This window comes from Lutjanus erythropterus, chromosome 17, assembly GCF_056507025.1.
Source record: "Lutjanus erythropterus isolate fLutEry1 chromosome 17, fLutEry1.hap2, whole genome shotgun sequence".
In the NCBI taxonomy this organism is placed as follows: Eukaryota; Metazoa; Chordata; class Actinopteri; order Lutjaniformes; family Lutjanidae; genus Lutjanus; species Lutjanus erythropterus.
Genome location: NC_139333.1, coordinates 25,363,671 through 25,378,598, shown reverse-complemented (window position 1 = coordinate 25,378,598; position 14,928 = coordinate 25,363,671). Strand labels below are relative to the sequence as shown.

Sequence of the window (14,928 nt, the reverse complement as noted above, 5' to 3'; positions counted from 1 at the left end):
GACAGCGATATTTGGCTTATATAACAGTGGTTTCCCAGTGGAAAAGGCTGTCTGATGTCAAGGTAAAGCAGTGAAAATATACTAAATATAGCATACACTTTGATTGATTTCACTGCCGATCCTTCGTGGATAATCCTGCAGCTCCCCCAAACTGAAAGCATACTGATTCACCATCTACTGTAGGTAATACACTGACAGTGGTTGAGTACATCACATAGCCCCACATCAAAAAAATCTAAAAACTATCCCTTTAAATATGATGCTGCAGCCAGAATGATTTAGCTTAGCTTAAAGTCTGGAAAACAGGGAGAAACAGCTAGACTCTCCAAACCTACAAAAATGTGTGCATAGGGTGCACACATTTTTGTAGGTGCCTCAAAAGCTCCAGGGGAATCTGTGAAGTAACTCCACCCTGCTAACATAACCACCTGTAAAACCACAAATAGCTGTGTTTACACTTTGTGCGCTTCACCAATTTTGTGTAGATTAAATCAACAAGATGCACTGCGTTCAGTTGTCAGCTTTTAGAGGTGCTTATAGGGGATTTTCTGACCTTTGAACAGACTTTGTCCTAAGCAAAGCTTAACAGCTGCTATTTGTAGCTTCCTATTTTCTGTACAGACATGAAAATGGCATCAAGCCTCTCATTTTACTCTTGGCAAGAAACCAAATAATTTCCTAAAACACGTCAGTATTCCTTTTAACATACAGAAGAGTACTAGGGCCAGGAATAAGGAAAAAATATAAGAGGAAGATGGTCTTTTTTAAAATGTTGTAGTTTGAGAAGTCAAAATGTTTAAAAATGGTAAGCTGTCAGTATAAGTCCATAAGAAAAATAAATAAGAGCAGGAGGATATGAGTTGTAAGTTATAATGGTATTTCAACTTTACTGTCAGCATTTTGACATTATTCTAAAAATGCGGAGAAGATTTATATTTTCTGATACCAAAAGTTTCATTTTATTCACAACATTTTGACAAACTTCCTTCTCTCTTTTCTTTTCTTTAATGTGATCCTAATACTCTGTGGTATTAACAAGATATGAGAGAAGCAGACAAAATTCAGTTCTTCTACATAATTATGGTAATTCTGTCTGTTTTTCTTTAATCAAATCTTTGTTTTTTTGTGAAATACTGGAGATCTTTTCCTCCTCAGGACCCTAAAAATTTAAAGTCAAACTATTAGAAAAGACAACATCACTCATTGTTTAATCTGCACACCATTTGTAGACTTTTCATGACTACGAACAACCGCAAGCCAGAAAGGTTCGATCAAGTGAATTGCTAAATAGTCTACTTACAATGTCAAGTTTGTGTGCATGTTTTAATTTTTGCCGTGTTTCCATCCCCAGCCCCCTCTACCGGAGGAGGACTATCCTCCGGAGGATTACCCAACTGCCGATCCACCAGAGGGCTATGAGGATCTCGTCGCCACGGGCCCTCCTCCCACCCTCCCTAAAGAGTACACGCTCAGCCACGTGAGCCGGACCATCATTCCCCGGGCCAACCTGGACCGCAGCACTCCGCCTGGTTGGAACCTCACTGTGGATCCCAACGGGACCTGGGTGTTCACCAGCGAACACTCTCCAGAGCAGGTGACCGATAAGAACAGGAGACATGGAGGAAGGTGTCATTTTTGTTGAGATAGCCGTCATTTTATCCTGCAAGACACACAACAGTGTTGGAGAACGTTATTGCTTAACTCTGTATGTTTCACATGTAGATTTTGACATTAAGAAATATTTCCAGTCATGAAGTCTGGGTGTGTTTAAGATAAACTAGTTTAGAAAAAAGCCTGCACACTTTCAGGCTGCCTCTTCTTGAAGACGTTCATGGTGTTGCATGCAGTTGTCCACAGGAAAAGTGACAGAATTAGGTGTGAAGAAGAGTCCACAGCCATGTTTGCACTTTTGTCAAGCAGCTCTTTGACCTAAATGCTAAAGTCAGCATGATAACATGCTCACAGCATAGATGTATTATAATGAACTAGATACAGTATGCAAACATGGCCCCCGTTCATTCCAGTGAGAATTACTCACCTGGTGCAAAAGCCAAAAAAGTTTTTGTCTTCCAGTTTACTTCCTGGATATGTGCAAGTTCCCGCTCAGACTTTACATTGTAATGATGTCACAGATTTTTAAATCACTGTGGTCAGCTACAAATATGAATACGGATCATAAATTCATAACAGAAAGAGTCATAACTGACCTTGTGTACAATTTGAGGTTTCTGGTCAACAGTTTTACAAACGTCTCTTTTATAAAGGTGATTTGTTGGGAAAGTGCTTTTTAAGCTGCAGGCGTTAGCAGACATAATGTTTATGATACTTGTTAGCATGCTAATGTCTGCTCATTAACAATCTGAACACACTCAATTGAATGTTTTATGACAATTATCAGACTGAGGTTGGTGTACGTGCAGTCATATCGCTGTTGTCACTGAAAAGAGCTGTGAGAAAAGTTCAGATCCTACATAATTTATCACCTCCCACACACTGCCAGTCACTGAGTGAAGTGGGCATGACTGGTGATCTCAGTTCTGGAAAAGTTACAAAACTGTCAGAAGCCCCCCAAACCAGACACTAGAAAGCTGTAGGTGGAGAATAAGCTTTAAGCATACTGATGCCTTCAGAATAATGTTAAACAATCACACAGGAGACACCAAAAAAAGCACCAGTTTCTCCAACAACTGTAGTATTGCCTCAGTAGGCCACGATGCAATGAGTGCTTTATAACTCTTACTTAACATCACCTACATCACTCTCTTATTCTTACTATCACAACAGGATATTCTTTTAGTTTAAAGGCATTAAATTTAAATAATATACAAAAAGTTTTAATGGTTTGCAAAAACTTTTCAACTTATATTCAGTTAGTACAAGTACAAAGACAAGATATTTAATGTTTGAATTGATAAACTTTGTAAATATTCACTCAATCTGAATTTGATGCCTGCAACATGTTTAAAAAAGTTGTGACAGGAGCAGATTTACCACCGTGATGCCTCACCTCTGCTTTTAATAATACTCTGGAAACTTTTGGGAACTGAAGATGCTAATTGTTGAAGTGAAAGTGAAATTCCCATTCTTATGACTTCAGGTGCTCAACAGTCCGGTGTCGTATTTTTTGGTTCATAATGCACCACATGTTTTCAGTGTGCGACAGGTCTGGACTGCAGGCAGGTCAGTCTAGTACCTGAACTCTTTTACTACAAAGCCACGCAGTTATAACACGTGCAGGGTGTGTCTTGGCACCATCTCGCTGAAATAAGCAGGGATGTCTCTGAAAAAGATGATGTCTGGATGGCAGCATATGTTGCTCTAAAACCTGTTAACGGGGCCTAGATGTGACAGTTACCCATGATGCCACGGGCACTAACACGCTTCCATGCAACGACAGATAATAGATTTGAAGTTAGTGCTCAGGCCTCAGAGAAGTCTGCAGTGTCTGGATGTTGTTGATGGCTTTGCCTTTGCATGGAAGAGTCTTAACTTGCATTTGTAGATGCAGCGGCAAACTGTGTTCGCTGTTTTCCAAAGTGTTCCTGAGCCCATCTAGTGTCCTTTATACTTAAATTCTGTGGGGTTTTAATGCAGTGCCACCTGAGAGGTCGAAGGTCAAAGGCTTTCACAGTGTTGCTTTTCAGCCTTTCCCTTTACGTGCAGAGATTTTTCTGGATTCTTTGAATCTTTTAATGATATTATGGATTGTAAATGGCAAAATGGTGAAATTCCTCCAGTGTTTGTTTAGAAACGTTGTACTTAAACTGCTGGACTATTTGCCTGCGCTGGATGTCGAAGTTAAAGTAGGTACATGGCATCACTGTCCAATGAAAAACACTCCCTTTCACAAGCTGAGGAAAACAGGCATGGTTTTCAGCTTTGTGGCTATGCATTTTCAGATGATCCAGTGGCTTTGTGAATGGTTTGTTTGGCTTAAGACACAGGAAAAGTAAACCTCTTGTGTTGCTCCTGTCCCAACTTTTTTGGAACCTGTTGCAGGCATCAAATTCAGAACCAGAGTATACTTACAAAAGGCAATAAAGTCAGGTCTTTGCACTGTATTCAATTGAATACAAGTCAAAAATGATTTGTAAATCATTGCATTCTGCTTTTATTTACAGACTGAAAATACTTTCAACTTCTTATTTCAGAAAGAGCAGAGATTTTGAATCATATTTAACTAACAAATGTCTGTTATGTAACAGTGGATCAAGTCTGTGGACGATCGAGGGCAGACCTACTACTACCTGAGAGACGGCTCCAAGTCTCAGTGGAACCTGCCTGAGGTAAAGATCTGTCAATACGTGTGATTCAGGACGCAAATCCAGCCAAAAAATAAGTAAATTCAACTAAACTTAACTTTCTTTTTTTGGACCTTGCAGGCCCCTGTCGCTCCTGGCCAGTCCAGGATGGAGAACGGTGTCGAGGTGGACAATCCGTCAGTCATCAAAAACTGGAGACACACCATGGGACCTGCACAGCTCAGCTCAGCCCAGGATGACGGGGTACGTACACTCACTCAGACCTGCATGTACATGTATAAATAACACATCCAGGGTGTGTCGGCCGGCTTTAACAGAAAGCTTTAGTCAGGCAGGAGTAAGTGAGGGTGAGTCCCTGTTTAACAACTGACACTCCCAGGTTTTTAAACCCGTATTTAGCAAGGCAAATCAACTGCAGCGCGGCCGTATTTACCGTCACAGCATGAGGTCGGAGCTGCACAGGGAGGGAGCAGGAAGGCTACAATTGTACACAAACATTGAGGAGCTGCTGGGGACAAATAAGGGCTTTTTTCCTACTAAGAAACTCAGCTGTAGCAGTCGGGTTCAGCACCATGCTCAAGGGCGCCTCAGGTCAGGGCATCTGTGTTTATCTCTTTAATTTGACAAAAAAGTGGTCTGATCAGTTGACTTTGAGAGAGCCGGTGTTTGGTTTGTTCATAATGGGTTTCTGTAGAAACATGACGGCGCAACATGGTGACCTCTGTAGAAATAAACAGCTCATTCTAAAGTAATGAAAACACAATGATTCCTATTTTCAGGTGATTATACACTGATTAAAACATGCTTATGAATATTATATTACATTTCTGCCACATTCTGCCAATAAAACCTTTAAAACCAATTTCTTTTTCCTTTTTATTTTGTTTAATTTCTAACATTTGACACATAAACTCATTAAACAGGGGAAAAAATAAGAATACTATTAAATAAAGCAAAAAGAAGACAGCTACATTTGCAGGGGAAAAAAGGATTATTATGCTACGTAGCTGTGTTTTAGTGTCAGACTTTTAGAGATGAAAGAGATGTTAATTTGATCTGTTACATTCTGGTTATTATCCTGAAAGAAATGTTTGATGCCTCACTGCCTGTGGCATTTCCTACAGGACCTTAACTCTGTTTTTGATGAGGAAATACAAAGTAATCCTGGTTTGTTTCTGCTGAATCTTTCAGGTGAAGGGCTCTTTTTGAGTGCATAGCAAAAAGTTTTCAACAAGCTTCTCCTTTCAGCAAGAAGATGCGTTTTATTTCAGTCGATTATACCCAGACCGCCAACTGTTAAACAGTGGTACAAAGAAATCTCTAAAATCTAAACTACCTCCCAAATTGGATGTTTTACCGCATCGCATTAGCTGTGTGCTCTGATCCGTGTAACATAGCCAGGCTTTAAAACTTCTGTGTTCTGTTTGTTTGTTTTACATCCCTTAGTGATCACGGTCTGCTCATATCAATCTTTGCTGTCCAGTGTGTTTTGCATTTCATTCTGTACTCAAACATTCAATCAAATATCGTTATCTCCTCCTGTTCTTCTTCTGTTCTTCAGAGGTTTGTCCCGACTCACCGGAGGAACACGTCAGACTACAGCAGCGACAGCTCCAGCACAGGAAACTCTCCAGAGACGCAGCATAACGTGAGTTAAACTTGTCTCCAGTCTGCTGAAATAACTCGAGCCTGAAAAAAAAAAAAGACAGTCCCACCGTACCTGATTGGTGTTCTGTGTCTCTCTCTCTCTGAAGGCTTTTGGGTTTAGACCCTGGAGAAACCCCTATTATCTGACCTCGAGGTGGCTGCGCTATAACGTGGGTTGTTAGTTTGAGCGTTCACCCGAGCTTGACGCATAGATAGCAGCGTCTATCTATGACGGGCAAGAGGTGTGACTTAAGATCCTTCGAGAAGCGTTTGTTTCATTCTCTGCGTCAAATGTTATCTTCATTTTTATCCTCCCGTCTTCCATTTAGTGATCGATTTCTGCTGCTGGGATGCATGTTAGAACCAAACCAGATAAACCCACTGTATATACTGTATCCTCATTGTCATCTATACCATATTTTGAGGTGTATTCATGTAGTTCAGGGGTTTATACACCGCACACTTCACTGCAGATTTTTGACCTATAAATGTACAGGGAACAGTTAAAAATAGCAGGTCCAAAAGTGAAAAAACAAACTATATATATCCACACACTCCCACAACATGCTGCTTTTGTTATTGCTGTTTTACTCCCCCACATTTTAAGTTTTTATTCTCCATCAGCCCATAAAAGGTGCATCTCCACAACTCTTAACTAAAGTTTGGCAGGGATAAAACTGGCATGGCCATTTTCAAAGGGGTCCCTGGTACCCGAGAGACTCCCCTTTACAGAAAAGTCCACTTCATGCAAATCCCAATCACCTTGCCTTTTTTTTGCATGCATCATAAATGTTAATAAATTATGCTCCCCTGTTCTATTTGAATATTTCTGCATCAAAAGTTTTTTTTTCTGTGATTTTCCTCAGTGTCTTTGCGTCTTAAATCGGTGTTTTGGGGGGACTTTTATCCATCTCAGGTGGTCAAAAATGACTAAATTGTGCACCAAATCTGTGTAATAAAGACACGATAGAGCGCAGGAATGATCATCATATACTTCTATCTTAAGTTTATCAGCCCTTACACACTCTATACTTTCAACATTTGAATATGTGGCTAAAGAAAACACAACATGTATTACAGATTTTTGACTAGAAAAACACAAAGTTGAACTATGCCAATGCCAACCACAGAAATATATAAAAAAAAAACATATGTACATCAGAGGGTTAGTCTGGTGATATTCTACATTTTAATCTATATTAACAAATCTTACAAAAAGACCAAACCAAACAATAAAGTATTCCTTATTATTCTGTGCCGTAGAGCTCCATTTTTGTCCAAAAGCTATAAAAACCCCCCACGTAAGTGAGTAAGAGTTGTCTCCTGGGTGAAATGTTTGTTTATTACCATAAACACACTCTGTACACACCGTACGGTAGTTTATTTTGAGTCAGTCACATCTACATCGTCCTACCACCTGAAACACTTACTTCACCAAATCTGTGACTAAAAATAAAACAAATGCAGCATTTACTCCAGTTTCAGCGAAGAAGTTTACTAAAAAAAACTGCATTGTTCTTTCAGTATTACTTAGAATGTAACTAAATATATTCATGACCCATTTTTTAAACATTTTCGTGTCAGAAACAGTGAAGAGAAATCAGAAGGGACTGAGAGACAGACTGACGAATTGTTGGTTTCGGTCTTTTCATGGAATCTTATTGAAATAAATAAGACCAGGAAGATTTTTTTTTAATGTTTTGCACTTTGAGAATAAAGTTGAACTTTCAGTATTAGTGCACAGCATAAGAAAAAAATAGTCAGAGAACTTATGACTTCATTCTCAAAATTGTATTTCTACTTTATTGTTGGCATTTTAATAAAATTATTCTTTCTACTCTCATTTTTCTTTTATGCCTGGCTCTAATACTCCACATGATGTTGCTCAAATCTCTTCTTTTGTCATAATTCATCAATTAATCAAAATAAAAAATCTCTAGCCTCTGGGAAAAGCCCTTCTTGTAACACGAAACATGAATGAATAATCTATTCTTTGACTTTTTAGGACACGAGGCATGTAAAGAATTAATGACTGTGCAGATGAATGCAATGCATGGCTTTACTGATGACGTTTGAAACCAGAGTTGTGTGTCCTTCATCTCATTGCATTACTTGAATTCACACATCATACTAACAATAACAAAAAAAAAAGAATTAAAACGTTTTGATCTTTTATGTTTTCAGGTGCAGAACTTAGAGAAAGCGGGAATTCTCAACAAAACAAAAGTGTCAGAGAACGGCAAGAAAGTAAGGTAAGCTGAACCTTCACTTTGAGACTCGCTCATGTTTCAGGTTTTAAGGATTTGAGCGCGTTTGGAGTTGTGTGTCATTTCCCCCTCCACTGCTTTTGCTTTGTTCTGTGGTCGTGACGGTTATTTATTCCCATTTCAGGAAAAACTGGACCCAGACATGGACGGTTCTCCTCGGAGGAGTGCTGACGTTCCACAAAGACCCAAAGTCTGCAGCCACAGGGGCCTCGGTAAGATATCATTTTTTATTATAGGAAAATATTGTACTTTGTACTCCACTGCATTTATTTGACAGCTTTTAACTCACTTCAAATGAAGACTTCTGCATAAAAAACACATGAGGAGCTTATAAAATATGAAGCTTTGTTATAAATTAAACTACACAACAGTATATACAAGTAGAGCTGAATTTATATTTGATTGGCAGTCTTAAGCATGTAGATTATAAGGTGCCTGTCAGACTTCCTCTCCATCGTGGAGACCTGGAGGAGGACAGGTCACACAAAGATGGAAAGAGGGAGACAGAGACAGAATGATCGGGGAAGAGAAACTCACACAGCTTGGAGATAGACACAAAAACAGAGGGTTACAGAGGGTTTACAGTTTTAGTCTTGTCGGAGGGACAAATATGGACTATAAATGCTAGGGTTAGAAGATTAGTCGGGACTGAAAGCAACCCGGCGAAAGGATAATGTTAACAGGTGCATGCAGTAATCGAAAAATAAACACCAGTTTAAAGATAAAGCAAACAAATGAGTGGATTAAAAGGCCTCAGTGGAGCTGGACTGTCTGATGTTGACGGGCAGGTTATTTCAGAGGAAGGGGACACGAAAGGAAAAGACGGCTGACTTCCTGTTGACGCACATCGGAGCCCAGTATTCTGAGACATAAGGTTTAATGATATCTGACAGATAAGAAGGGTTGAAGCTAAGATGGGCGTAATATGATCAAATTTTCTGGTTCTAGTTAAGATTCTCGCTCCAGAATTCTGAACCATTTGAAAATTTTTTTAGATGTGAAAAGTTGTAATAATCAAGTCTGGATGAAACAAAGGTGTGAAGTAAGATCTGTGCATCAGACTTGGGTAGGAAAGACCTAATTTTAGCTGCGTTGCACTGGTGGAAAAAGACAATCTTGGCTAATCAAAGGAGAGGGCAGGATCAATTGTAACACCACAATTACTGAACGTTAGACTTCTTTTCATGCTAAACTTTAATGCAAAAAATGTATATTTCTCGAATCTGGGAAGGAATTTGGAGCTCTGAGTACATTTTCCTGATTACACTGAAATTTGTCATTTAGGTAACATTTCCATTGCAGGTGTTTTGCTTGTCATGGAGTATTTTCATGTTGTATTAGTGCCTTTACTTCGGTGAATGATCTGATTTCTTCGTTACTGTCTGTATGTAAGGAGTTTCTCAGAGAGGAAAGTGCTCATCCTGCGTTAATAAGCTGTGACACCTGAATGCAACATTCCTGCTCATGTTGCATTCTGTACATTTCTGAGAGGGTTGTTACTGGGTGAGACGTTATAAACAGAATTAACAAAAACTGTTTTATTTTCCTTGAAGTTTCAATAAATTGCCTGATTTTTATGTATATGTACTGTGTAGTTTGGTGTCATGTGTCATATTTTAGAAAGGAAATGAAACATTACACTGCAGCATGACGCAGGCTGTTGTGTCACCTTTATGAGGAGTGACAGCACAGACAAGCCCTCAGGTCATGAGCTCACGGGGACAGTCGTAGCTTTTGTCTAACACAGCTCGTCTCTTGGAATGTGGCGCTGTCAGTTTCATAAACAGATGTTGTTGTTTTTTTTTACTCTGCACAGAACAAAACCAATCAGATTGTTCCGGAGTTCACGGTGGATCTGCGAGGAGCAACGATTGGCTGGGCCTCGAAGGACAAATCCAGCAAGAAGAATGTTTTAGAGGTTTGTTGACATGGAACATATTGCAGCGTGTGCCACTCGGTTGGAAGGTCTTATCTTGAGCAAATAACACGTGTGCTCATATTTTCAGCTCTGGTATCTCCATCTAAGAACAGAGTGTGGTTTATACGGCACATTTTCACCTCTCAGCTAAAATGTATTCATATCTAATTATTAAAAGGATAGTTAATGAGTTAATGAGTAAAAGGCGATCATCTGGGAATGATCTAAATGTGATTTGTGATTCGCGTAATTATCGTTTCCCAAAATAAATCTGATGAATCGTATCTCATTATCTCTCCTCCAGTTAAAAAGCAAGAACGGTGTGGAGTTTCTGATGCAGTACGACACAGAGAGCATCATCAGTGACTGGCACAAAGTCTTAGTGGACACCATACGACAACTGGTAAGTCCTTTCAGCGGAAACCAGCCACATTAAACTGCAAAAAAATTGTCTCAGATCCTTCAAACCTGACTTAAAGGAATAGTTTGGATTATTTGAATCAGCACACCCTGAGCTTGAAGAAGCAGAGAGGAGTACTAAGCAGGTCAAGTGTCTGTCTGTCTGTCTGTGGACAGGGTCTGCAGCCACCTAAAAAATCAATATCAGTTTAATTTTACACTATATTTAGATTTTATGCTTTATCTTGCAGCCAGGCAGCCTTTTCTGACAGGAAATCTCTGGCTTATAAGCCAAATATGTCTCTCTCCTGAGCAACCAGTCTTCTTTGGCGAAATCAGTTTTTTATTTTATATTATTTATATAAGCACTGTTATATTTAAGTAAAAATGCAGCCGATGCATTTTACACAGGACTTCTAGCTGTAGCCAGTTTGCAGTCCTCAGCCTTGGTTGGCTTTCAGGGAATAAAACACAAGATGAAGACGCAGACAGACAACCACTACAAACATTAGCTGAAAACAAATAGCCAAACTACAAACATTAATTAAAATAACAATGACTGAAAAGAACCACTGTCAACACTGAGACAACAGTGACAACGTACAACAGTAAAGAACAATAAAAGGAAAAGAGAGTGTGCGTTAAACAGACTCATGTTTCTCAGTGTGAGTCTGGTGGCTTCTATAAAAACAGTTTCCTGTCAGAAAGGGCCGTCTGACAGCAGGGTGAAGAAAATATACTAAATAAAGCTAACCTGATATTGATTTTTTTTGATGACTAAAATTTGTTTTGTTGCTCAGCGTCTGCTGGTACTCTGCTTCCTGCGTCTCAGAGCTAGTGATCAGTACTTCATATAACCCAACTTCAAACAATCCGAACTGTCCCTTTAATGCGACCGCTTAACATTCTGTGAAATAATCGTATTCGCTTTAGAGTCCGTGGAGGTTATAGTTATACTGTTCCTCGAAACAAGAAAGAATATAGCAGATTACTGCACCTCAAAAAATAAAACTTTATTTTAGGAACTACTTTGAATTAGTTGATTTGCATTGGAAATATTCTTAACACACTGACAGAACTGACAGACAAAAATAACTTGAGATGAAGGAGGTTTTTGCAGCCTTGTGTTGTCTAATTATAATAAATGACCTTGATTCCTTGATTAAATAACGTTAAATCCAGGTTAACTGTGATAACATGGCAGTCAATGGCGTGTTTGATTTACTCGCTTTGTGTTTCTGCGCTTCAGGAGTACCAGGACCACCATTCGGACGAGGATGATGGGGACTTATATGAGAAGATCGCCGGCACAGATCTGGCACGAGACGAGAAGCTCGGAGGTGGCATGGACAAGCGAAGATGTGAGCTGAATGAATTATGTAATCGTTTTGACCTGCTTAGATATATCGGGCTACGATTAAAACCGTGTTAAATGTCTGTCGTCGTTTTTTTTTTTTCCCCAGCCTCCAGGCCGAGCGTCACGCACTCGTCCAGCTCCGCGGGAGAAACGGAGCAGAAGAGGGTTCGAACCAAGCTGATGAAGTTCCTCATGAAACGCCCCACGCTGCAGTCAGTCAAGGAGAAAGGCTACATCAGAGGTAACTGATTTATTTCTTTTCGTGGCGGGTGGGCGTCCAGCGGCCAGGCCCACCATGGATGACCTCTGTGCCTCCTCTGCTGGATACTTATCATGATATTTGAGACAAAAAAAAGTGTCAGCTCATGTTACCCCATGCATTTTGAAAATTGCAGAAGTGTTACTTGGCTAGTTTACACTTCCACGTATGTGCAAGAGCAACACAAGATAAATCTGTTAGAAAGATATCAGATATTTAAAAATAGTTGCACCATGTCAGCACAGAATACGCAAGCGACATTGGTATGTGGGTACTGCATGAAGATTATATATATTTATTAAGAGTTTGAGTTAGAGTTCTTAAGTTAGAATGATTTTTTTAGATTTAAATAATGCAGATTTATTGTCCCTGCCCCCAAAAATCTAATGTCCCCTGTTCCCAGTAATTCTGCCACTGGGTTTGGCTGATTTGAACAGAAGCAAACGGAAAAAGGTACAAAGAGAAAATCGACCCAGAAGTGGCTGAATTTCATGAGTTTCACCCCACCTGACCCAGACTCTGAACACCCACGTTTGTGGTAATAAACATATTTAAACACAACCAGTTTTGTATTTTCCAGTGTGCAGTTGTGTCTGTCTGACAGACGAGGTTTGCCGCCTAAAAGCCGCAAACAGGTTTACTCACCACCACATTTTGTTGCTGATGTTGCTCATTTTGATGCATAGTTACATAAAACTGCTGTAGTTTGGACGAGGACTAGCTGCTGTGCTGGTCATAGCGAACAAAGCCTGTGCAGTCTTATTCTTTCCTATGCTTTTTTCATATTCTGATCCCCATTTTACTGTTATTCTGTATATTGTATGTGCAAATTGGAATATATGTACATTCAGTCCATCTTCTATGTATCAAGGATTATCAAAATCTTCATATTTTTTTCTTGGGATGGGATGATAATACTGCTACTACTGCCATTCCTGCAACCTCTAATAAAAGTAATAAACTTAATTTATACAACCTCTTTACAATACAGGGTTTACATGGTGCTTTACAAGGTAAAAACAGCAAAAAACAGGGATTATGAAAGTTTTAATCGTGAAAACACCAAGACCAACAGCACCTCGGTTAAAAAATACATAGAATAAACGTAAAACATAGCATTAGGAAAGGTTAAGAAATACTGACACTGTTCCTCTTCCCTGTAGAAAATGTGTTTGGTTGCCATCTGGCCACACTGTGTGGACAGGAGAGGACCACAGTTCCCAGTTTTGTGGAGAAGTGCATCAGAGCAGTGGAAAAGAGAGGTAACCTGCCTTGTTTGTATCACTGCCTGGATTATACTGAAGTATCTGTGTGTTGTATAAAAGTCAGTCGACTCACTGGTGCTGATGTGTCCATGTCCAGGTTTAGACATCGACGGACTCTACAGAGTGAGCGGGAACCTCGCTGTCATTCAGAAACTTCGCTTCAAAGCTGATCACGGTAACGTTTACAACAATAATTCAGTCAGTGACTCTATTTATGTGGGGAAAGCGGAGGATTTGTATGCTGCACTGAAAGGGTCCACTGCGGTCTCTCAGTGTGGACAGCAGCGCCCCCTGCTGTGCTTTAATTGTCTGTGCAACTGTTGTGTTGAAACAGAGGAACTGGACCTGGAGGACGGTCAGTGGGAGGACGTTCACGTCATCACCGGAGCGCTGAAGTTGTTTTTCCGAGAGCTTCCGGAGCCGCTTTTCCCTTACAGCCACTTTAATAAGTTCATCTCAGCCATCAGTGAGAAGAGTTTTGAATCCATACATCTAATCTGAACAAACTATAGACCTGTTCTTTGGGCAAACTTTATTATATTTCTAACTGATTAATATTTATTGTATTTTTTTTTTTTGCAGGAATTCCTGATTACAACTCAAAACTATCTTGCATTTATGAACTGGTCAGAACACTTCCTCCCCCAAATCATGATACCATGAAACTCCTTTTTGGGCATTTACGCAGGTAGGCTTCCTCTTTTTTCTTTCTTTTTTTTTTTTTTTATTCTTTATTTTATGACAGCATTTTATATTCCAAGGCAAACATCAGGTCAGGTTTTATTTCCTCTGCCGTCCACAGATTTTTAGAAAATTTAAGAACTTTGTATACTTTGGAAGAGGAAGAGAGTAGAGCCACAGCAGACGATTAACTTCATTTATCCTGATTATTTTCACGAAGAACTGATGAATCGTTTAGTCTGAAAATGTCAAAATATTGTGGAAAAATCACATTTTCCCACAGCCCAAAGTAATGTCTTCAAATTGCTTCTTTTGTCCAAGCAACAGTCCAAAAACCCAAAGACCCTTCATCAGAGAAAAGCAGAAAATCCACACATAAGAACGTGGACCCAGCAAATGTTTGACATTTTTGCTTGAAAAATTGCTGAAACAATTAATCAATTATCAGAATAGTTAGGAACTAGTTTTCTTTTGATCGACTAGTTGTTTAACCGACTGATCGCTGCAGGTCTAATAAAGTGTACACTTATGAAAAGTATGTTATGGGGAGATTTGAAACAAATCAGCCAATGAGGTTTGCTGGACTAAAGCAACATTACAGGGTCACTCATATAATTTCTCCTCAAAGTCTGGCTGCAATGGATTTACATATTTGACCCACGTGTTCTTTAATTAATTTAATAAACACGTTTTTCTTAAAAAGGAGGGAGAAAGTGATCTGTTTCATGATATAAATGCCATTTGAAATCGATCTACTCCTGTATTGTGGGAAGTTCTGGAAGTAACCAGCATCTCGTGAGTGACTTTTTACAAGCAGGCATCGACATCAAACATTTACTCAAAAGGACGCCTTGCCCCAAAATCAACATTTCT

At 39.4% G+C, this 14,928-nt stretch overlaps 1 protein-coding gene across 1 annotated transcript in view; it reads left to right on the top strand.

Annotated features, from left to right (window-relative positions):
• Positions 1–14,928, top strand: part of arhgap27 (Rho GTPase activating protein 27) — a 37,451-nt gene that overhangs the window by 20,893 nt on the left and 1,630 nt on the right. Inside the window, exons 4-17 of the mRNA XM_084740489.1 lie at positions 1,352–1,594; positions 4,206–4,286; positions 4,383–4,505; positions 5,824–5,910; positions 8,094–8,161; positions 8,301–8,388; positions 9,993–10,094; positions 10,399–10,497; positions 11,743–11,854; positions 11,957–12,091; positions 13,273–13,371; positions 13,472–13,549; positions 13,709–13,840; positions 13,957–14,062. Of these exons, the coding sequence (XP_084596615.1) occupies positions 1,352–1,594; positions 4,206–4,286; positions 4,383–4,505; positions 5,824–5,910; positions 8,094–8,161; positions 8,301–8,388; positions 9,993–10,094; positions 10,399–10,497; positions 11,743–11,854; positions 11,957–12,091; positions 13,273–13,371; positions 13,472–13,549; positions 13,709–13,840; positions 13,957–14,062 (1,553 nt within the window). The remainder of the gene's footprint in view (positions 1–1,351; positions 1,595–4,205; positions 4,287–4,382; positions 4,506–5,823; positions 5,911–8,093; positions 8,162–8,300; positions 8,389–9,992; positions 10,095–10,398; positions 10,498–11,742; positions 11,855–11,956; positions 12,092–13,272; positions 13,372–13,471; positions 13,550–13,708; positions 13,841–13,956; positions 14,063–14,928) is intronic.